Raw genomic sequence first — 23,232 nt, 5'->3', positions numbered from 1 at the left:
TCTCTCTCTCTTTCTCTCTCTCCTCCCTCACCCTGTCTCTCTCTCTATGGCTTGGAGAGCGCTCTCTCTCCAGGACTCTATCGCTTACCCTCTCTCTTTCTCTTTTTCCCCCTCCACCTTGCGCTCTTTCTGTCGCCTTCTCTCTCTCTGTCTTTCTCTCTTCCCTCACTATGTCTCTCTATCGCTGTCTCTCTCTCCCTCCGTTTCTATCTCTCCATCCCTCTTGCTCTTGCTCTCCTTCAAGCTGTGTGTGTGTGTGTGTGGCCGCAAGCTTGCGCCCCTGTGTGAATGGGTGGTTTTGCTCATGGTGGTCGTGAGTTGTGTCTGGGTGTGCCTCAGCCCCTCTCTCCCAGGATCAGGCTGCCGGCTTTGGTGCCAGCGCGGGGCAAAGCAGAACCCACCCGGCCCCCTTATTGCCCACGGGCTGGGTCCTCGTCGGGACAGGGGACAGGGTTGAAGGCGTTTTGAGAAAGAGGGCCCGCAGGACTGGGTCGGCTGATCGCCCTTGGCCAGCCCTGGAGGCTCTAGGTGGGTGGGGCAAGAGGGGACCTTGCAGAGGGATCCAAAACAATCCCTCACTGCTAAGGCAGAAGACCGGCGGGGATACCAGGACCGTGGGCCCTGGGCCCTGACGTCTCGGAGCACACCCGGTCCTGAGCGGGCCCGATGTAGTGGAAGCTTGGGAGCTCGGGAGCTGGGGAAAGGCCTGGAGCTTCGGCGGAAGGGAGGCCACCTCGAGAGCCCGAAGCCTGTGCAGGAGACAGAGGCCTCTGGCGCCCACGCCCGGCAGCAGGGCGGCGCTGTGGCTGTCCCACGCTTGGCCTGGCCACCAGCTACTGCGGGAGGCTCTGGGAGGCCAGCGGAAGGCGCAGCGCGCGGTGGACGGTGCTCGGGCGTAGAGGGGGAGAGCGGCCGGTAGAGGGGGAGAGCAGACCAGCCCGGCCGCCGGCGAGCAGCTCAGGGGTACTTGATCCGAGCCCCGTGGACCCGGGGTTGCCGGGATGCCTGGAGTTGGGCGCGCAAGACTGAGCAGAGCTCTTAGGGCTGCCAGGCGTCTATGGCCATACCACCCTGAGCGCGTCCAATCTCGTCTGATCTCTCGAAGCTAAGTAGGGTCAGGCCTGGTTAGTACTTAACTGGGAGACCGCCTGGGAATAACGGGTGCTGTAGGCTTTTTGGTTTCCCGGTCCCTCCCACTTTCCTCCTTTTATCGCGGTGCTTCCCAGCCGCACCCTGACTCTGCTCCTCCTTTTCCGCCCGCCTGCGCCCTCGCAGTACCCTGGGACCTCCTCGTGGGGCGTCCGCCACTGCAGCACCGCCAGTTAGCAGCTTCCCAGCTCTTCCGCCTGGCAGCCACCCCATCAGTAGCCCAGCTCGCTGCCCGGGGCGGGGCGGGGCGGGGCGGGCCGGGGCCAACCTCGAAGGCTCAGGGGCGGGTTCCCTGCCGTCCAGGGTGTCTTCCCTCTCCCGGGACGCCCAGGGAATTTAATTCACTCATCCAGCGCCGCTGCCACTGTCCAAGCCGGGGGAAGGGGCGGGCAGGGGAAGCGGGCCCCACAAGACACCAGCCAAGACCTCCGCTCCAGAACGCATGGGCTACTTTCCCCAGGGTAAGGACATTGCCTTCTCCAGCCACCAGGAAAACCGTCCCTGTGCACTCGGAATCCCATTGCCACCAACTTCGTATAAACTCCATTCCCGAGGACACGAGACAGACCCAGGCCTCTGCCCCGTGGGCATGCTCGGTGCCACAGCTCTCGCTAGAGGGACGGTTGCACTCTACAAATATCGGGGCCCACCGCACCAAGAGGACAGGGAGGAGCCAACAAAGGAAAAGTCCTATGAAACGCACCACCAAAGCAGCCAATCCAACAAAAAATACGTCTCAGGGCTCTGTTGGGTCACTCCGTTAGCCCTTCCACCCTGTTCTGGCCCAGCCCAAGCACCCTCCACCCTACCCTGTCCTGCTCAAAGGGGCCCTGTCTACCGGAGCAGAACACTCCCTCTCCAAGGCTCTATGGCTCTCTAAGTCCCTCATCCTCTCTCTTCTTCTTCCCCCTCCACCTCGTGCTCTTTCTGTAGCCTTCTCTCTCTCTCTCTCTCTCTCAATCCTGACTCACTCTGCCTATCACTGTCTTTCTCTCCCTCTGTTTCTATGTCTCCATCTCTCTCTCTTGCTCTCCTTCAAGCTGCCTGTGTCTGTGTCTTTGTCTGTGTGTCTGTGTGTGGGTGTATGTTTGCAGGAGGGGCAGCGAGGTGTGTCTGGGTGCGCCTCAGCCCCTCTCTCCCGGGATCCAGGGTGTGTGTGTTGGGGGGAAGCTGTGGAAAGGGTGTTGAAGGAAAGTGACAATCAGCTTCCTGAAGGGCACTGACAGGCCATTATTCCTGTGGCTTGGCAAATTTTCTGTTTGAACTTATTTCTTGTTAAGGGTCCAAGTGTACTGACTATGGAGATAAGAAAAGAATAGCTCTAAGTAGCTGAAGCTCTGTGAGGTACAGAAGATTTTTCTGGCCCAGAGAGACTTGAGTATGGGATTTGAGACACATCTCCACACCCTTTCCCAGGGGCAATTGTTTAAAGGTATGTTGTTCCTAACTAGCTGTCTCATCTGGAATTTGTGATACAAAGAACAATGTATAGCCAGTCAGTGACTTATGGATTTTAATGTAAATTTTTGATGAAAATTTAGGAACTGCCTCTTTTCTTAAAGCCCACTTGTAATGGTTACTAGTTGGAATGTATAATCAGGGCAACTTTAGTCTATGCTCTCAGGTAGGTATCCTAAACATATGCTTTTGAATATACTTTTGAAAATAGATTCTGACTTTTTTATTATGATGGGTTGACAGGGGACTGGCCTGGGACACCTGCCTGGGTGTAAATACCCCAACCATGCACTGCCCTGCCCAGCAGAAGAGTGGACATCAGGCCCCCTTTGGTCAGAAACACATGCATTGCGTAGCTGTTCTGGACCTGGGTCCTGCTTGCAAGGACAGTTCCACAGGCGCACCGGAATGCGCCTCCCCTTTCCACCCGCCAGCATTCCCAAGCACGCCTCGGCTTCTGACTGTTCTGTGCTTTGGGAGGAAAACTCATCTTCAGGTTTTTCTCCAACAGAAGATGATGATGACGTTGTTTAGACACTCAGGAACAGAGATTGCAGATTGGCTTAAGAGTGCGCCCTTTATTAAAGATGGTATGCATGGAAAGACATGGAACAATTTTGGAAGGATACAAAAAAATTGCCCATTTTGTTAATAGTCTCATTCAATCCCTTTGCTGACCTCATCTCCTGTCACTCATAACCAAAGGAGGCGGGTCCTGGAGCCCTGTCCAATCAGGGACATTGACGTGGGAACTGTCCAATCAGGAGCGCAGCTTGAGAAGCGGAGGCGGTTTCCGGGATCTGGCGGGGCCTTTGTCTTGTACTCCAGCTGGAGCTTCGGTCCCGTATTCTCGGCTATTTATCCCCAGCTGCGGGAGGCCCTGGTGACTCTGCTGCTGCAGTGTCTGGTTTCCCTGTGACCTGCAGGTACTGGGAGTTACATAGCTAAGATGCCAGGACACCCCGAAAGCCGGAAAACGGTGAGAGTTCCTGGGAGGGTGTTCCAAGATGGCGGCCCGGCCTCCCGGCGTCAGCACTAGAGTCAGCGGCCCGGAGTCCCGGCTGGCACCGGTGGGATCTGTCACCTCTGGGTAGGGGCGGGGCCAGGCCGCCGCGGGATTCTCCTCCCATCACTGCGCCGCGGCTTCCGCCCCGGCCTCTCTGGGCGGCTATGAAGCCGCAGCCCCGCGGGTCCCCCAGACTGTGTGCTTGGTCCAGAGGGGAGGGTCATCGGGGAGAAGCCAAATCGGTGTGCGAAACATGCGCGGGAAGAGCTGTTCCATGGGGCTTATCTTAGCTGTGCAGTCCATCCTTTTTCCTGTGAAAAATGGAGTCACTTTTAAAGCTTTGAAGAGTTTGTTTGAGGAAAGGGAGTTTCATGAATGGGAGAGCGCCCAGCTATGGTGTGTGGCTTGTGGGTTTATGGAGGAGGTGCTTGAAGGAAAAACTTTTTTGTAAGGTGCATAAGGAAGCAAGCCAAATTTAATAATTGACGACAGTTACAGTCACCTTATTTGGACTGTCCAGGTGGAAATTTCCTAGTTATTTAATTACTGATTAATTGGAGTTTTGTGATTGGTTGAACTTGGATTTTGTTTCTACTTAAGGCAGTCATTAACAAGAAATGCATTTGAGCTATTAGTATTCTTTTTCACGTAGAAACGCAAGACACTAGAGCCACCTCAGTCTAATTGCCTGCTAATTATTTTAACACTGCACAAGAGACTGCTTTTCCCCTGCATTTTCCAAATAACATGGAAAGCAGGGTCTTAAATCCACTCCTCTGTTCTCCCAGGCTGACTCTGGCCTGCAATAAAATACTAAATTTTCAGTTTCTTTCCAAAATTCATAAAAACCACCATCACCTCTTCAGTTCACAACATTGTCAGCTATTTGTCTTTTATTGCGTACTCCAGGCACAATATTTTAATTAATCATTTTTTCACAGAACATTGGAGGGCACTCTTTGTTGTTGCTGTTGTTGTTTTGTTTGTTTTTGTTTTTTCTTTAAGAAGGAGTCTCGCTCTGTAGCCCAGGCTGTAGTGCAGTGGCGCGATCTTGGCTCACTGCAACCTCTGCCTCCCGGGTTCAAGCGATTCTCCTGCCTAAGCCTCCTGAGTAGCTGGGATTACAGACCCGCGCCACCACCCCCGGCTAATTTTTGTATTTTTAGTATTTTGTATTTTAGTTTCACCATGTTGGTCAGGCTGGTCTCCAACTCCTGACCTCGTGATCCCCCGCCTTGGCCTCCCAAAGTGCTGGGATTACAGGCGTGAGCCACCACGCCTGGCCTGTTGTTTTTTCCCTACCCGGCTTTTTTTTTTTTTTTTTTTTGGTTGAGTTGGAGTCTCGCTCTGTTGCCAGGCTGGAGTGCAGTGTCGTGATCTCGGCTCACTGCAGCCTCTGCCGCCTCCTGGGTTCAAGCGATTCTCCTGCCTCAGCATCCCAAGTAGCTGGGACTACAGGCGTGCGCCACCACACCTGGCTAATTTTTGTATTTATAGTAGAGACGGGGTTTCACCATGTTGGCCAGGATTGTCTTGATCTCTTGACCTCGTGATCTACCCGCCTCTCCCTCCCAAAGTGTTGGGATTACAGGGGCGAGCCACCACGCCTGACTTGTTGTTTTTAAGAGGATCTTGCTCTGTCATCCAGGCTGCTGGAATGCAGTGACATTGTCATAGCTCACTGAAGCCTCCAACTCCTGGACTCAAGTGATTTTTCTGCCTCAGCCTCCTGAGTGGCTAGGCTTAAATGTGTGTGCTGCCATGCCCGGCTAATTCTTTTTATTTTTTTTGTAGAGATTGGGTTTCGCTAGTTACCCATGTTTGTGGAACTCTTTAAAGATTTGTTTTCTGTTTGTGAAAGCAGAGAATAACCTCTTGGCACTCTGTTGTAAAGAAATATTTGTGCCACTCTGCTTTTTATCTTTCCTAGGCACAGACGCCTTGTACAAAATCTTTGAAAACTTTGGAAACTTTACAGCTTGTTGTATCCTCAGCCACTCTTTTTTATTTTTATTTATTTTTTGAGACGGAGTCTCGCTCTGTCGCCCAGGCTGGAGTGCAGTGGCCTGATCTCGGCTCACTGCAAGCTCCGCCTCCCGTGTTCACGCCATTCTGCCTCAGCCTCCCGAGTAGCTGGGACTGCAGGCGCCCGCCACCATGCCCGGCTAGCTATTTTTTTTGTATTTTTAGTAGAGACGGGGTTTCACCGTGTTGGCCAGGATGGTCTTGATCTCCTGACCTCGTGATCCGCCCACCTCAGCCTCCCAAAGTGCTGGGATTACAGGCGTGAGCCACCGCGCCCGGCTCCTCAGCCACTCTTATCCTAGTCCTGAATTTCAGAATTGTCTGGGAATGGCCCAAGATGCCCACAGTGGCTATGTCTCTTGGAGTATCTAGTGAATTTTGGTTCCTGGGTTTTTTCCTCCCAGAGGACAGCCTATGGCATGGAGATGGAGCCTCTCAGTGAAGCAGCTGGATGTCCTGGGGCTAGAGAAGTCTTCTGGTACACCCTTCACCTAAAAAGCTAACCCCTTAGACATTCTCCCCCAACCCCCAATTTCATTGCCTGGAGACACATCAGTGGTGTTGGGAAAAGACAGAAATAATTCCTGCCCTCTGGATTCTCAGACTTGTGAAGGGAGAAAAACTAGTCCAAAGGACAAGCAATAACTACTCCAGTGAGCTGGTGCGAGAACATGCAAAGCAAAACATCCCTGGGGCACACCGTGAGGCACAGTGCAGTGTCTCCAGACAGAATGGTCAGTGAGCACTTCAGTGAGCAGAATGAGGGGTGGGAGAATGTCCCAAATTATAGGATAGCCTGACTTGACGCTTGAGTCGGATGTGTCTGTGTTCCAGGTAGCACTGCTTCTCCCTGAGTTTGTCACCTTAAAAAGATTTGTTCACTTATTTCATCATCAGTTTTTTATTAAGTATATATTACACTTTATCAGTAGAGCTTGAAAGGTTAGAAAATATTTACAAAGGGTATGAAAGTGGTGAATTCTAGGAAAAAATATGTAGTCATATATTTCATTTGTTAAAAAACTCATTTACCTTTTTCTTCATCAGAGTGAGTGTAGTAAGTTTCTAAGTTCTGTTCTATTTTAAGGGTGATTTCAAACAGAATCTCAGGGCTTAAGTTTGGGAATTCTATCGGGGAGAAAAATAGGAAACGTCTCTTTTTCATTATGCCTATAGGAAACTCACTTTCACAAGACAGTATGGTAGATTAATTGGTAAATTATATAGATTCATGAAACATCAGTTCCTCTTTTTTACAGGGTGGATAATTTGTGACATTAAATGTTCTGTATTTAATTATCTGGACATCCAAATTCAATGCTAAGTTTTAGGAGATGGGACATGGCTCCTCTTAGAAGGGTTCACATTTAGTAAGTGTTTCCTAAATGATCTGTTATAGAAATATTTAATTGACTTTTTTGTTATCTGAAAGGAATAGACACTTTTGCCTTTCCTTTTGAAATATAAAATGTAAGTGTCTTACAATTTTATTCCCTTTTATAAACACTGTCTTTGAGTGATTTTGCTGAATTCTTCAAACTGGGCATTTTCTCATTTAAAACTAAATGAATAGCCCTAACTGGAAAGTAGAAGTCTGAGCCCAGTGACTCTAAGTTAAGGCCAATCTTGAGCCTGCAAAAGAAGGTCATTGAAGGCCCAGTTCTTCCTGAGGAGCCTCCTCTGCAGGTGTCCCAGCCTGCTCACACAAGCACGGAAGAGCCCTTTACATTGAGAGAAGCTACGGATCTCCTGGAAAGTGGGAGATCCATAGGCAGATGCAAATGTAGTTGGGTTGGAAGACGGGTTCAGAAGCTCTTTCTGAGGATAAATTTCATTGTCCTGGGCTGTTTCTAGACTTTGTCAAATAAAGCTAATTTATATTTACATAAAAAGTTACTTAATTCTTTTTTTTTTGATTTTTTATTTTTATTATTATTTTTTCCTCCAGAATTTTTCTTTATTTTCCATTGTAGTTTGGGTGATTTTTAAAAAAATTATTATTATACTTTAAGTTTTAGGGTACATGTGCACAATGTGCAGGTTAGTTACATATGTATACATGAAAAGTTACTTAATTCTAAAGGAATATTGCAATGGGAAAAATACCAACTATATCTGCAGTCATCTGAAATGTTAGGCAGAAAAGGGCTTTATTTAAAGGGGAACACACAAAACTAGAAAGAATGTGGGAAGGGGAGGACAGGATGAAAGGTGCCAAAATTAGATCCTAGATCAGAGAATGTTTCACCCTGAGGTCAGCCTGTGTTTAGGAGGGGCATAAAGAGGAATTATTTGTTGGCTCAGGCTGAGTGTGAGTCAAAGTTCAGGGGCCTGTTGGAAAGAGAGAAGCTAACCCATTTATGCCTAGTGTTCCATTATTGGAGCACTAAGCTCGTGGGAGTTATTTATACTTCCTACTGCTAGATGACCCTACTGCTCAGGGTCATCACCATGGTCTGATTTTTCACACACAAAAAAATTTGCCACCTCCAGCATAAATGGGTTAAGCGGTGGTTGGTGAACAAGTACTTTTTTTTTTTTTTTTTTACCACTAAAGAGAATTGTTCAGGTGATTGTTTATGAGACAAAAATGGGAATTTGCAATCCGTGTCTGGCTTTGTAATAGGTTAAAAAAAAAGGGAGCATCATCTAAGTCAAAATGAGAAGAGTGTTTCTTTTCATTCAGCTGTTCTTTGAGAATATAAAGGATGGGGAATTTCTTCAATCACATGCATTTACCAGGATTGCCTACCCACCCAATCTTCTCCTGCCACTTTCCTTTGCTGTATACAGATCTTTCATTTGGCTGTTTTGAGATGTACTTTCATGACAAACTGGTACATGTTTTGCTGAGTTCTGTGAGGAGTTCTGTCAAATTATTGAACTTGAGTATGCGGTTATGGGAGTCCCAGAGTTACAGGCAGTCACTCAAGAAGTATAGGTGGGTCCCTGGTGCATGTGACTGGCCTTTGTAGTGGGGGCAGTGATGTGGGACTGAGGCCTGGCCTTGCAAGGTCTGTGCAAACTGAGTGGTGTCAGTATTGAATTGTTGAGCAACCAGTGGTGTTGGAGAATTGGTTGGTGATCAGGAAACTCCACACATCTGGTGTCAGAAGTTTTGTCAGAAGTGCAGGAGCGGCAGCTGGAGGCAGATGCCCTTTCTTAGCGAAGGGAGGCTCTGTTCTGTACACAGGCTGTCACACTGCACTGTCCTGTGATTCCAGGTGTCCTCCCGAGATGAGAGGGGACTGAGGACTTAGAGGTGTTGCTGGAGTGCAATCATAGCTAACTGCAACCTGGAAATCTTGGGCTCAAGGACTTCCTGCCTCACCCTCTGGAATAACTAGGACTACAGTCATATACTACCATGCCTGGCTAATTTGTAAAGTTTTTGTAGAGACAGGGTCTCAGTATGTTGTCCAGACTGGTCTTGAACTCCTGGCCTCAAGGTTTCTTTCTACCTCAGCCTGCCAAGGTGCTAAGTTTATGGGTGTGAACCCCCATGCCTGATCGGGACAACTTAATATGTATTTTTTCTTCTGCTTCTTGAAATATATGCAAATTTTTTTTACCAGCTAAATAAATTTGAATCATTCTTTTTAACTCATGGTTGTCTTTATCTAAGACCTGGATTCTGTTGCATTGTTTTTTGTTTGTTTTTTGATTTGGCAGAAATTTATTGTTTTAAAAATTTTTAAAGTTGATTAAGAGCACGCAAAAGTTGAGCCCAAAGAATAGATCTTTCACCACATTGGTTGAATTTATTGCTAAGAAATCTATTATTTTGTTGCTATTGTAAATTAGTTTTTTTTACTGGTTTATTGCTACTCTGTATAAACAAAACTGATATTTGTATGTTAATTGTATATTCTGCTACTTTACTGAATGCATTTATTAGTTTAAGCTATTTCTTGGTGGACTATTTATGATTTTACATATATAAGATTATGCCATCTACAAACAGTGACTTTTTTTCTTCTTTTCAATTTTGATCTTCTACGTTTTCTTGCTTAATTATCCTACGTAGGACTTCCAGTTCTATGTTCAAATGGAACCATTAGAATGGTCATAATATAGACTTGCATTGGTGTTTGTGCATTTGGAGGAGCAAACACCTCTTTTCATTTTTATGAACTGGTTTCAGTAGGTAAAGATCTTCATCTTTTGGGTCTCAAGCCTGATGAGATCTTTTCTGGCCTTGCAGTAAAAAGAGTTGTAGCTGGGTCACAAGGTTGCTGCCAAATCTGGAGTGGGTTTTACCTTTAGTGGGCTTATTACCAGGAGCACATGTGGTTGTGAGTCCTATCATGTTTTTGGGCAGACTGGATTGTCTTCAGGACTTTCTGTGGAGCAGGCACTAGGGCAGGGTTCTGCTATATGGTGGGCCTAATACCAGATGCGTGGATGAGTGTGGCTCCCACTGAGTACCTAGCAAGGTTTCCCCAGGTTATCTACAAACAGTGACTTTTGAACTGTTTTGTATGGGTCACTAGTATGATGCCCTCAGCTTTTTTCTTATTCCTCATGATTGGTTTAGCCATTCAGTATTTCTTGTAGTTCTATGTACATTGTAGGCTTGCCTTTTCTGTTACTATGAAAAGTGGCACAGGAATTGTGATAGGGATTTGAGTTAACTTACAGATTGCTTTGGATAATATGACACTTCATTAGTCAAAGGGCCTGTCTTCTCAAAGTGACTCTTCTTGATCTTGGGTTTTAGCACAGTTTCCTAATGCCCTCTATCCCAAAGCTCACTATACTGTCCAGGCTGTTCTTGAACTCCTGGCCTGAAGCAGCCCTCCTGCTTCAGTCTCCTGAATGGAGGAGATTACTGTCATGAGCCACTGTGCCTGGCTCTCTCATAAAGTTACTTTGGTTAATGGATGGCTGACTAGTTTTTTTTTTTTTTTTTTGCTGCAAGGGAATATAAAAGTAGGGAACTCCTATTCCATCATCTTGATAATGTCACTGTCTCCATACATTTCTGCCTTATTTTGTTCTCCTGTATGTTTGTGTGTTATTTTAGGTTCAAACATTAAGAACAACATGGTAGAATTTATACATTGTGTAAAAAGTAAATTAGATAGCTAGTAGGTACCCTATATATATTATAATATTCACCTGTAAGATTAAGTTTAGTGCAGACAAAAGGGCTTATTAAGATTTTCATCCACTTTTTTCAACCTCTGTCCAAACTATAATATAGTTTATGCCCAAATTTTTATTTTATCAGTTACTCTTAACCATATTTCACAAAATTTGTATTTTTTAAATTTAGAAATGTGAGGCTATTATTTGCTTTTAAAGGCTGTATTACAGGTTATTTATTTTGTAAAATAATAGTATCAATGTATTAGTAATATAAATGGTTATTTGTAGTGTAAATACTTATTCATTAAAATTTTGACATTAGAGAATTTTATTAATTATTGTAGCGCATTTTCTGTAAAATTGTACTGCCATACACCACAGGGCAATGATTCAGAATGCCTGGTCTGCATAGATGCACAGTCACATATGAACATGGTAGTTATTTAGAAAAATTCTTTTCTAGTGTTGTATCCATGTTCCAAACAAGATTTTATGGGTAAATGTTTCTCTCATTCTAGTTTTACAGTTCCATGTTAACTGTATTTTTATTTTAGGGTAGGTTCCTTGACATCGGTTTATTGTATTCTTGGTTTTACCTAAGCATTATTTTGGATGACAATGTGCAGCTTTTTATGTACAGTTTATGTCAATTTGCAGTTTAATTGCAATATGAATTAGCCATATGTGTATTCACAATTCAATTTAAGTTCAACAGAGTTAATGAAAACTAAGCAAACCAATGTTACATGATAAAGCCCCAGTCAGCTGTCTTATACTTAAGCAAATACACCGAATAATAGTTTGTAGCTTTATTGCTGCTTTTGTTCAAACTATGTTTTATATCCTCTGTGACCAAGGAAATTTCTGATATTGTCCTATCAGGCTAAAGAAACAAAAAGCCGGGCGCGGTGGCTCATGCCTGTAATCCCAGCACTTTGGGAGGCCGAGGCAGGTGGATCACGAGGTCAGGAGATCGAGACCATCCTGGCTAACATGGTGAAACCCCGTCTCTACTAAAAATACAAAAAATTAGCTGGATGTGGTGGCGGGTGCCTGTAGTCCCAGCTACTCAGGAGGCTGAGGCAGGAGAATGGCGTGAACCTGGGAGGCAGAGCTTGCAGTGAGCCAAGATCGCACCACTGCACTCCAGCGTGGGCAACAGAGCGAGACTCCGTCTCAAAAACAAACAGACAGACAGTGATTATACTTTCAAGTGGCATTTTATCCCAGATACTCCATATGTAGACAACTATGCTCATATTTGTTTGTTTTAATAAGGCTGTGGTCCAAAACCTTACGTTTTTATAGAAATTAAAGCTTTTCAGTTCCATTCTAAAGAAAGGACAGCCCCATGATCTAAATCCAAAGGTGATGGCTTAGAGTGAGGACCATTTCTTGTTGACATGGAGATGGTTGAGTTGGTCTACAATAAATCTATGGGAGAGGCAGGTTGTGATGACTTGGAAGTGTTGGCTGCCTTCATGGTCTCAAAGTTCTTTGCCAAGTTCACCTCAGCAGTGCTGTACTGTTCTGCTGTCAGATTGGGAATGCTTGGCCAGTAGTGGTTCTCTGCATGGTCCAAAACTGCGGATGCTTCCTTGATACACTGCCTGCCAGAAATGCAATTGTAGCAAAGGAGGTCGGTAAGGGGACAGAAACTAGCTGGCCACTGCCTGGTGGGGAAGAGCGATGGGCACCCAATCCTAGCTCACATGCCAAGTGCCATCCTCATCCCAGTACCGAGGGGTGTCTCCCATAATGTGCACTGCCTGGCCTTATGTAAATAGAGAGCTCAGCTAAGGCCTAAAGTTGTAAAGGGGCCTTTCCGGAGCCCCAAGTGTGCTGGACAACTCACTAGCCATGGAAAGAGCCTGGTTCCTTGTGGCCACAGAGAGGCAATGATTGCTGCGTGCCCACATTGCAAGGCCTTCTGGAGTCTTCATGTGAGAGTTCAGCTCTGGCAACAGAGGACATTTCCGGTGTTAGAGATTCTTAGTGTCTGGCAGGTGGGAAACTGATTGATGGCATCTGTTGGCTTCTAGAGCACTGCCTGGCGATCCTTATCTGTGGGCCCCAGCCAAGGCACTTCAGAAAGCTTGATCTCTGGCTAGCATTCTGGACTGCGAGACAGCCTGGCTACAGCTAGCGCTGGATGGAGAGAGTAGAGTGTGGTGAGGTGGGAACAGTGTGCATTCTGCCACGTGGCATGGGGTTTCTTGTGATTCTGAACTACCCAGGTGCGGTGACAAGAAGGCAATCAGGGAGTGGAAACAGTCCGACTCACACACATGGTTATTTATTGTCAGTGGAGAGAAGTTCATTGAAGGAGATACAGCGTGGGGGTGGTGCATTAACGTAATTCTCAGGGCTGAAAATGCCACCTTTAATAATTTTTTTCTTAGGACCCCACAAGTGTGTCATTGTCTGTTTTTAATTCCATGTACAAACATAGTGCTCTCCTCAAATAATGGAAGTAGCACTATTATTACATTGGGAAGAGTGCGGCAGCACTTACGAATAAAAGCCCATTGACAGATTGAGCTCATAATGCATACACTAATTTATTCATGATATGATTTCAGGTCATGCATAATGTGTGCTTGTTAATAAAAATATGAATTTAAAAAATTAAACAGTTTCTCTTAAAATGCAGCTATTTTAGCATTGCTCTTTACATTATACCTAACATATATAAGGGTTTTTGACTCACACAAATGGTCCACAGTTTTAGTAAATGTCTATTTTTTCCCAGTAAACCATATTCTTAATACAAATGTTAGCACTCAGTACTGCTTTTTATTTTTATTTTTTATTTGTAACTTTTAAGTTCAGGGGTACATGTGCAGGTTTGTGACATAGGTAAGCTTGTGTCATGGGAGCTTGTTGTACAGATTATTTCATCATCCAGGTATTAAGCCTAGTATTCATTAGTTATTTTTTCTGATTCTCTCCCTCCTCCCACCTCTACCATCAGATAAGTCCCAGTGTCTTTTGTTCCTTTCCATGTGTCCATGTGTTCTCATCATTTAGCTTCCACTTACAAGTGAGAATATGCAGTATTTGTTTTTCTGTTCCTGTGTTACTTTGCTAAGGATAATGGCCTTCACCTCCAATCAGGTTCCTGCAAAGGGCATGATCTCATTCTTTTTTATGGCTGCCTAGGATTTCATGGTGTATATGTACCACACTTTCTTTATTCAGGCTATTATTGATGGGCATTTAGGTTGACTCCATGTCTTTGCAATTGTGAATAGTGCTGCCGTGAACATATACATGCATTTGTCTTTATAATAGAATGATTTATATTCCTTCAGGTAATACCTAGTAATGAGATAGCTGGGTCAAATGGTATTTCTGTTTTTAGTTCTTTGAGGAAGCACCACACTGTCTTCCACAATAGCTGAACTAATTTACACTCCCACCAACAGTGTATAAGGGTCTTTTTCTCTGCAACCGTGCCAGCATTTGTTACTTTTTGACTTTTTGATAATATCCATTCTGACTGGTGTGAGATGGTATGTCATTGTTGTTTTCATTTGCATTTCTCTAATGATCAGTTATGTTGAGCATTTTGAAATATGATTTTTGGTTGCATGGATGTTTTCTTTTGAAAAGCGTCTGTTCATTTCCTTTGCCCACTTTTTAATGGAGTTGTGTTTTGGTTTTTTTTAAGTTCCTTATAGATGCTGGATATTAGACCTTTGCCAGGTGCATAGTTTGCAACAGTTTTCTCCCATTCTGTAGGTTGTCTGTTCCTCTGTTGATATTTTTCTTTTCTGGGTAGAAGCTCTTTAGTTTAATCAAATCCCATTTGCCAATTTTGCTTTTGTTGAAATTGCTTTTGGCGCCTTTGTCATGAATTCTTGGCCCATTTTTATGTCCTGAATGATACTGCCTAGGTTGTCTTCTGGGGTTTTTATAGTTTTGGGTTTTACATGTAAGTGTTCTATCCATCTTCAGTTAATTTTTGTGCATGATGTAAGGAAGGGGTCCAATTTCAATCTTCTGCAAACGGCTAGCCAGTTATCCCAGTAACATTTATTAAATAGGGAATCTTTTCCCCATTGCTTATGGGGTTTTTGTTGTTGTTGTTGTTGTTGTTGTGATATAGTCTCACTCTGTTGCCCAGACTGGAGTGCAGTGGCACCCATTGCTTATTTTTATCAGGTTTGTCGAAGATCAAATAGTTGTATAGTTGTAGGTGTGCAGCCTTATTTCTAGGTTTTCTGTTCTGTTCCATTGGTGTATGTGTCTGTTCCAATACCATGCTGTTTCGGTTATTGTAGCCCTGTAGTATAGTTTGAAGTTGGGTAGCATGATGCCTCCAGCTTTGTTCTTTTTGCAAGGGATTGCCTTGGCTATTCAGGCTATTTTTTGGGTCTATATGAATTTTAAAATAGTTTTCTCTAGTTCTGTGAAGCATCTCATTGGTAGTTTAATAGAAATAGCATTGAATCTATAAATTGTTTTTGGGCAGTATGGCCATTTTTACAATACTGATCTTTTTTCTATCTTAAGCATGGAATGTTTTTCCATTTGTTTGTGTTGTCTAATTTTTTGAGCAGCATTTTATGGTTCTCCTTGTAGAGATCTTTCACCTTCCTAGTTAGCTGTATTTCTAGGGATGTTACTCTTTTTTGTGGCAGTTGTGAGTGGGATTGTGTTCTTTATTTGGCTCTCAGCTTGGCTGTTGTTGGTATATGGCAATGTTAGTTATATTCACACGTTGATTTTGTATCCTGAGACTTTACTGAAGTTGTTTGTCAGCACAGGGAGATTTTGGGGCGAGACCGTGAGATTTGTTAAGTATAAGATCATGTCATCTGCAAACAGGTATAGTTTGACTTCCTGTCTTCCTATTTGCATGCCCATTATTTTTTTCTCTTGCCTGATTGCCCTGGCCAGGACTTCCATTACTATGTTGAATAGGAGTGGTGAGAGAAGGCATCCTTGTCTTGTGCCAGTTTTCAAGGGGAATGCTTCGAGCTTTTGCCCATTCAGTATGATATTGGCTGTGGGTTTCTTGTATATGGCTCTTATTATTTTGAGGTATGTTCCTTCAATATCTAGTTTATTGAGAGTTTTAATCATGAAGCGTTGTTGAATTTTATTGAAGGCCTTTTCTGCATCTGTTGAGATAATCATGTTATTTTTGTCTATAGTTCTGTTTATCTGATAGATCACATTTATTGATTTCCATATGTTGAACTAAACTTGCATCCCGGGGATAAAGCCTACTTGATCATGGTGGATAAGCTTTTTGATGTGCTGCTGGATTCAGTTTGCCAGTATTTTGTTGAGGCTGAGGTTTTTGCATTGATGTTCATCAAAAGTATCAGCCTGAAGTTTTCTTCTTTTGTTCTGCCTCTGCCAGGTTTTGGTATCAGGATGATGCTGGCTTCAGAGAATGTGTTAGGGAGCAGTCCCTTCTCCTCAAGCTTTTGGAAGAGTTTCAGCAGGAATGGAACCAGCTGTTCTTTGTACATCTGGTAGAATTCAGCTGTTAATTTGTCTTGTCCTGTGCTGCTTTTTGGTTGGGAAGATATTACTCAATTTCAGAGCTCACTATTTGTCTGTTCAGGGTTTGAATTTATTCCTAGTTCAGTCTGGGGAGGGTGTGTGTGTCCAGGAATGTATCCATTTCCTCTAGATTTTCTAGTTTATGTGCATAGAGGCATACATAATATTTTCTAATGGTTGGTTGTATTTCTGTGGCATCAGTGGTAATATCCCCCTTGTCGTTTTCTATTATATTTATTTGAATCTTCTCTCTTTTTTACTTTATTAGGCTAGCTCATGGTCTATTTTATTAATTAAAAAGAAAATGCCTCCAGGATTTGCTGATCTTTTGAATTGTTTTTCATGTCTCAGATTTCTTCAGTTCAGCTCTGATTTTGGTTATGTCTTGCCTTCTGCTAGCTTTGGGATTTGTACTTGGTTCTCTAGTCATTTTAGTTGTGATGTTAGGTTGTTAATTTGAGATCTTTCTAACTTTTTGATGTTGGCATTTAGTGTTATAATTTTCCATCTTAGCACTGCCTTAGCTGTGTCTTAGAGATTCTGGTATGTTGTATCTTTATTCTCATTAGTTTCAAAGAACTTCCTGACTTCCACCTTAATTTTATTATTTGCCCAAAAGTCATTCAGAAGCAGATTATTAAATTTCCATGTAATTATATGGTTTTGAATGGTTTTGAGTGAATTTCTTAGTCTTGATTTTTAGTTTGATTGTGTTGTGGTCTGAGAGATTGTTATGATTTCAGTTGTTTTGCATTTCCTAAGGAATGTCTTTCTTCTGATTATGTGATTGATTTTACAGTATGTGCCATGTGGCTATGAGAAGAATATGTATTTTGTTGGTTTTGGGTGTACAGTTCTGTGGATATCTATCAGGTCCATGTGATCCAGTGCTGAGTTCAAGTGCTGAATATCTTTGTTTATTTTCTGTCTCAATGATCTAATACTGTCAGTGGGGTATTAAAGCCCCCTACTATTACTGTGTGGGAGTCTAAATTTCTTGAAGGTCTCTAAGAACTTGCTTTATGAATCTGTGTGCTTCTGTGCTGGGTGCATGTGTATTTAGGATAGTTAGATATTCTTATTGAATTGAACCTTTTACTATTATGTAATGCCCTTCTTTGTCTTTTTTGATCTTTGTTGGTTTAAAATCTGTTTGTCAGGAACTAGGATTGCAAACCTTGCTTTTTTCTGTGTTTTATTTGCTTGGTAGATTTTCCTCCATCCCTTTATTTTTAGCCTACATGTATCATTGTGTGTGAGATGGGTCTCTTGAAGACAGCATACCAGTGGGTCTTGGTTCTTTATCTATCTTGACATTCTGTGTCTTTTTATTGGGGCATTTAGTCCATTTCCATTTAAGGTTAGTATTAAAATGTATGGTTTTGATCCTGCCATCATGATGGTAGCTGTTTATTTTGCAGACTTGTTCATGTGGTTGCTTTATAGTGTCACTGGTCTGTGTACTTCAGTGTGTTTTTGTAGTGGCTGGTAACAGTCTTTTCTCTCCATATTAAGTGCTTTTTTCAGGAGTTTTTATAAGGCAGATCTGGTGGTAATCAATTCCCTCAGCATTTGCTTGTCTTAAAAGGATCTTATTTCTTTTTTGCTTATGAATCTTAGGTTGGCCGAATATGAAATTCTGGGATGGAATTTCTTTTCTTTAAGAATGTCGAATATTGGTCCCCAGTCTCTTCCGGCTTTTAAGGTTTCTGTTGAGAGGTCCACTTTTAGTCTGATGGGCTTCCCTTTGTAGGTTACCTGACCTTTCTCTCCAGCTGTCTTTAACATTTTTCCTTTTATTTCAACCTCAGAGAATCTGATGATTATATGTCTTAAAGATGATCTTGTTTTGATGTGTCTTACTGGTGCGTTCTGCATTTTTTGAATTTGAATGTTGGCCTCTCTAGCTATGTTGGGAAAGTTCTCGTGGATGACATCCTGAAATACGTTTTCCAACTTGCTTTCATTCTCCCCATTTCCTTCAGGGACACCAATGAGTCTTAGATTCATTCTCTTTACATAACATGATATATCTTGGATGTTTTATTTGTTCCTTTTAACTCTTTTTTTTTACACTATTCTTGTCTGATTGTCTTATTTTAGAAAGTCAGTCTTCAAGCACTGAGATTCTTTTCTCCATTTGGTGTATTCTGCTATTAATACTTGTCATTGCATTACAAAATTCTTGGAATGGGTTTTTTAGTTCTGTCACAGTTATGTTCTTTCCTATACTGGCTATTTTGTCTGACAGCTCTTGCATTGTTTTGTCATGATTTTTAGCTTTCTTGCATTAGGTTTCAATGTATGCCCGTAGCTCAGATGATCTTCATTTCTATCCATATTCTGAATCCTATTTCTGTCATTTCAGTGATCTCAGCTTGGTTCAGAACCCTTCCTGGAGAGGTGACACAGCCGTTTGGAGGAAAGAAAGCACTCTAGCTTTTTGGGCATTCAGGGTTCTTGCACTGATTGTTTCTCATCTTTGTTAGTTTATCTACCTTCAATCTTTGAGGTAGCTGGCCTTTGGATGTGCTTTCTTCTTCTTCTTCTTCTTTTATTGTATTTGATTGCCTTGAGAATTTGATTGTGGTAAAATGTGGATTCAGCCAACTGGTTTTGTTTCTGGCAGATTTTAGGGGGCCAGCACTCAGTTCCCAAATCTTGGACTTTGTGCTCTCTGGGAGACTTGTATTGAACCTTGTTTGTTTTCTGGCTCCTGGAGGTTTGGAATCCACTGCACTGTATATATGGTGGGGGGTGAGGTGCAGCAGCTGCAGCAGAGTGCTAGTGGGTGCTGGGGTGCTTGCCATGCTACAGGCATTCATTGGAATGGTGAAGGCAATACAGCTGGGGGTTAGGAGTGGCGGGAGTCCCTGTTGCAGAGTGTGTGTGCCATTGTGCTGGAGGTGGTGTTGGCTTAGGGCCAGGGTGCTAGTGGTGCAGGTCTGGGTGCTTAATCTGTGCCCTACAAGCAGGAGTGATTGCTCAGGGGAAGACCCGCTGTTCTCTGTGCAGTGTTAGTGCAAGGGTGGGGTGCTAGTGTGGGTAGGGCTTGCTGGCTCTGTGCCTGCCAAGGCTGAATCTGCAATGGTGGTTGGTGGGGGGTCCACCAGCGCAGGTGGACAATTAAAGTAAAACCTGCCCATATAGACAAGCACCAGCAAAGTGATGTGGGAAGTTACCATGGCCCTGGGGGAAGCTGCAGTATGGGGAGGGAACAGACAGGCTTGTGCATGGTCATAGGGGTCATCTCGCTGGAGCTCTTCACCAGTCGGGCATAGTGCATCAGTGCAAAAGCTACAGTGTGGGCCCCCAGGACACCCAAGACTGCCCTGCAAGCAGACATGGCCAGGCTGGGGCCCCAGGATAGGCCAGCAGACCAAGGGATGCTCAGGTCAGACCAGCGCCATCTGATAGGCAAGACAGCCCTGTGGAGATCAGATCTGACATTTCCCCTGGGCTGCTAAAGTCTCCTACTGGAGCAAGTTGAGCCTGTGGGGATGGTTGGCCAAGTCCACACTTCACTACAGATGCTTCTTTATCAAACCCTTTAGGCTCTGCATCAGCTGGCTTGCTATCTCTACCAAGTAGGGGTTGCAGCTCTAAGGGACAGCAGCTGTACCTGCTAACTCAAGTGTCTCTGGTGGTCGAGGGGTCTCTTCCTGCTCAGGGTTCCAGAGGCCTATGAGAGTGGATTGCTTCTTGACGTTCAACTTGTTCTCCTGGAGCTATTGTGGTCCAAAAATGAGTCCCGGTGTACAGTAGCCCCATGCATTGTTTCCAGCTTTCTGCCGCTTCAGACCAGCTTCTGTGTCTTCCCTCTGTCCACTCTCAGCGCCTTTCCTCTGAAGATCTGTTAAAAGCATACCTGTCATCTCAGTCCGTCTGTGAGAGCTGTTCTACCTGGCTGCATCTAGTTGGCTATCTTGCCCTCCCCTGCTGCTTTTTAAAATAAAGCAAAATTGACTTTCATTAGTCATACTTTCACCTTTAATACTAAAGCAAATGATATAAAATTGAAGTTATTCAAACCTAAATATTTTTGACAGAAATTATATCCATATTTCTGGAAAAGCTGTTAATGTCCTGATACACAGTGAATTTTTGTTATCGTTACTTTTGATGCCTTTATGAAACTAAGGGCTTCCTTGAGTCTCTAGTCTTTCTGTCAAGAATATTAACATCATTCTTTTATGAGGAATGAAAGTACATGATAATTTATCTAACTTCTAAGTCTATTTAGGCCAAAAATTACTACAAAAGGCCAGGCACAGTGGCTAATGCCTGTAATCTCAGCACTTTGGGAGGCCAAGGCAGGCGGATCATCTGAGGTCGGGAGTTCTAGACCAGCCTGACCAACGTGGAGAAACCCCATCTCTACTAAAAATACAAAATTAGCCAGGCGTGGTGGTGCATGTCTGTAATCCCAGCTACTTGGGAGGCTGAGGCAGGAGAATTGCTTGAACTTGGGAAGCAGAGGTTGCAGTGAGCTGAGATCGCGCCTTTGCACTCCAGCCTCAAGAACAAAACTCCCTCTCAAAAAAAAAAAAAAATTTTACCACAGAAAATTGATAAATTAATATTGCAAGAGTGATACATTTAGAGTATGGACTTCTATATAAAGGTCATGTACAATTTTCATTGGATAATTTTCAAAGTCTTCAATATGAATGCTGAAATGAAAAAGGTTTAATAAATATGAAGAAAAGGAGGAAAAAGAATAGAAAATGTAGTATGGTTTCTTAGAAATATAAAATCCTTATATTTATTTATAATTTGTATCCTGTCAATTGCTAAGAAAAGTATTAGGGCTTGTCATTAAAATTATATTGAAGTATATTATACATATATAAATATACATAAGTTGTAAGTATATAGCTTGATAAATGTTAGAAAATTCTGCAACATACCTAGGTAACTAGCCCTCAGTTCAAGAAGGAGAGCATTAAAAAGAGGAATAAAGAAAGGAAAGAAGGAAGGAAGGAAGAGAGGAAAAGAAAGAAAGGAAAAATTAAAGGAAACATGGATTACTAGAAATCTAGATGCCCTCTTGTAGTTTCTGCCTATCCACCAAGTGCAAACATTACCCTGATTTCTAAAACCATTAAGTAGTTTTGTCTATTTATGAACTTTATGGTCATAAAATGTGTACTCTTTATGATTGGCTTCGTTCACTCAACATTCTTAGTGGCGCATTGCTTCTTTTTCATCCATAATCTAATCTATCTATACTTATTGCTGTATTGTATTCCATTGTATAAAATCAACTTGTATTGTTGATAAAATTTCGATTGTGTCTAGTTTGGGACTATTATGAATACTCTTGCTTTGAACTTTTTAGTGCATGTCTTTGTTGCCAAGGTAGTCACATTTCTGTATGCTAGAGACCTAGAAAAAGTGCTAGATTATAGGTTATGCGTATGTTCAGCTTTAGTATATACTGCCAAATGGTTTTCTAATGTGGTCCTTACAATTTACATTTCCACCAGCAGTGCATGAGAGTTTCATTTGTTGTACATCTTGGCAAACATTTCGTATGTTTTCTTTTTTCATTTTAATTATTTTGGTGGCTATGTAACTGAACTGCATTGAGATATAATTTGCATTTCCTTGATAACTAATAAAGTTGATGTCATTTTATATGTTTAATGGCCATCTGAAGGTAATTTTTCTTAAGTATCAGTTTAAGACTTTTGCATTGTTATATTGCATTGTCTACCTTTTTCTTATTAATTTGCAAATACTCTATACATTCTGGATACAAGTATATTGTCAGATATATACACACGCGCACACACACACACACACACACACAGAGGAATATCTTCTTCCACTCTAGTTTTTTATTTTCTTAATTTTGATAATTTCTTAAATTGAATGTAGTCACATCAATTTTTCTTTTTTTCTGGTTATTTTTGTTAATTAATTTGTTATTATATATGTATATATGTGTGTATGAGATAGGTTTTACTCTGTCACCCTTGGTGAAGTGCATTGACATTGTCATAGCTGACTGTAGCCGCAAACTTCTGGACTTAAGCAATCCTTCAATCCTTCCATCTCAGCTTCCCAGGTAGCTAGGACCACAGGGGCATGCCACCTGCCCAGCTAATTTTTTTTTTTTTTTTTTTTTGTAGAGATGCATTCTCACTATGTTGCCCAGGCTGGTCTTGAACTCCTTCCCTCAAGTGATTCTTCTGCCTAATCCTCCCAAAGTTCTTAGATTACAGGTATGAGCCACCACACCTGGTCCTGGTTTCTATTTTTAAAAGTTTTGCCAGTTATAATACATATGTCACTCTTATGTTTTCTTCTAAGAGCTTTATAATTTTAACTTTTGCATTCAGAGCTACAGTCATCTATAATCAATTTATGTGTGTGGCCTGAGATAAGAATCAAGATCTTTTCTGTGTGTGTGTGTGAATGTCTAATAGGCTTGGCACCACTAGTGCCAGTATAAGACATTATTTACTTACTGCACTGTCAACTTTGTCATTAATAAGTTGGTCATATATATTTTGTAAAAGTAGTTCTTAAAAGGATTATATTTTAGTTGAAGGTTAATTGGCAATTTCTGATAGGTAAAGTCTCTAGTTTTGTTTGTTCTGTTTATATTGCATTCTGGCTTTCTTAGAAACCTAAAGCACTGGAACTGCCACTATAATAGCCTCCCTGTTAAGATTTTTAAACACTTGTTTTTATTTATTTTACATATTATGTATCCGTTGCTCTGACTCCTTAAAGTTGGGTCTATTATTTCTAAGTTCTATTGGTAACCTTTACATCTAATAACTGTTCACAGCATACCTGATGTCTTATTTCATGTGTGATTCAGTAGACATCCAGGCAACAAATATTATATTTATGAACCCCTACTATTAATTCTTCCTTTTCTATAATGATAACTTTGCAACAATTCAATAAGTCCATTTTAGAAAATTTTTTTTTTTCTTTTTTTTGAGACGGAGTCTTGCCTTGTCGCC

The 23,232-nt window shown here is 42.6% G+C and overlaps 1 protein-coding gene and 1 pseudogene across 6 annotated transcripts in view; both read left to right on the top strand.

The window, feature by feature from the left end:
- Window positions 1-1,053: 1,053 nt before the first annotated feature.
- Window positions 1,054-1,173, top strand: LOC112207637 (5S ribosomal RNA; annotated as a pseudogene).
- A 2,190-nt stretch (window positions 1,174-3,363) lies between these two features.
- Window positions 3,364-23,232, top strand: part of ZNF678 (zinc finger protein 678) — a 59,970-nt gene continuing 40,101 nt past the window's right edge. For 2 of the 6 annotated variants that reach the window (XM_016940102.4, XM_016940093.4), the window contains exon 1: window positions 3,366-3,586. Coding sequence is in view for 2 of the 6 variants with exons in the window: in XM_016940093.4 (XP_016795582.1) it covers window positions 3,557-3,586 (30 nt within the window). In the remaining 4 variants the exon portion in view is untranslated. Of the gene's footprint in view, window positions 3,587-22,386; window positions 22,480-23,232 lie in introns of all 6 variants that reach the window. The other 4 variants (XM_063791116.1, XM_063791121.1, XM_054659536.2 and 1 more) reach the window with 4 other exon arrangements.

The sequence above is a fragment of the Pan troglodytes genome, chromosome 1 (assembly GCF_028858775.2).
Source record: "Pan troglodytes isolate AG18354 chromosome 1, NHGRI_mPanTro3-v2.0_pri, whole genome shotgun sequence".
Taxonomy (NCBI): domain Eukaryota; kingdom Metazoa; phylum Chordata; class Mammalia; order Primates; family Hominidae; genus Pan; species Pan troglodytes.
This window is presented reverse-complemented; position numbering and strand designations above follow the sequence as displayed.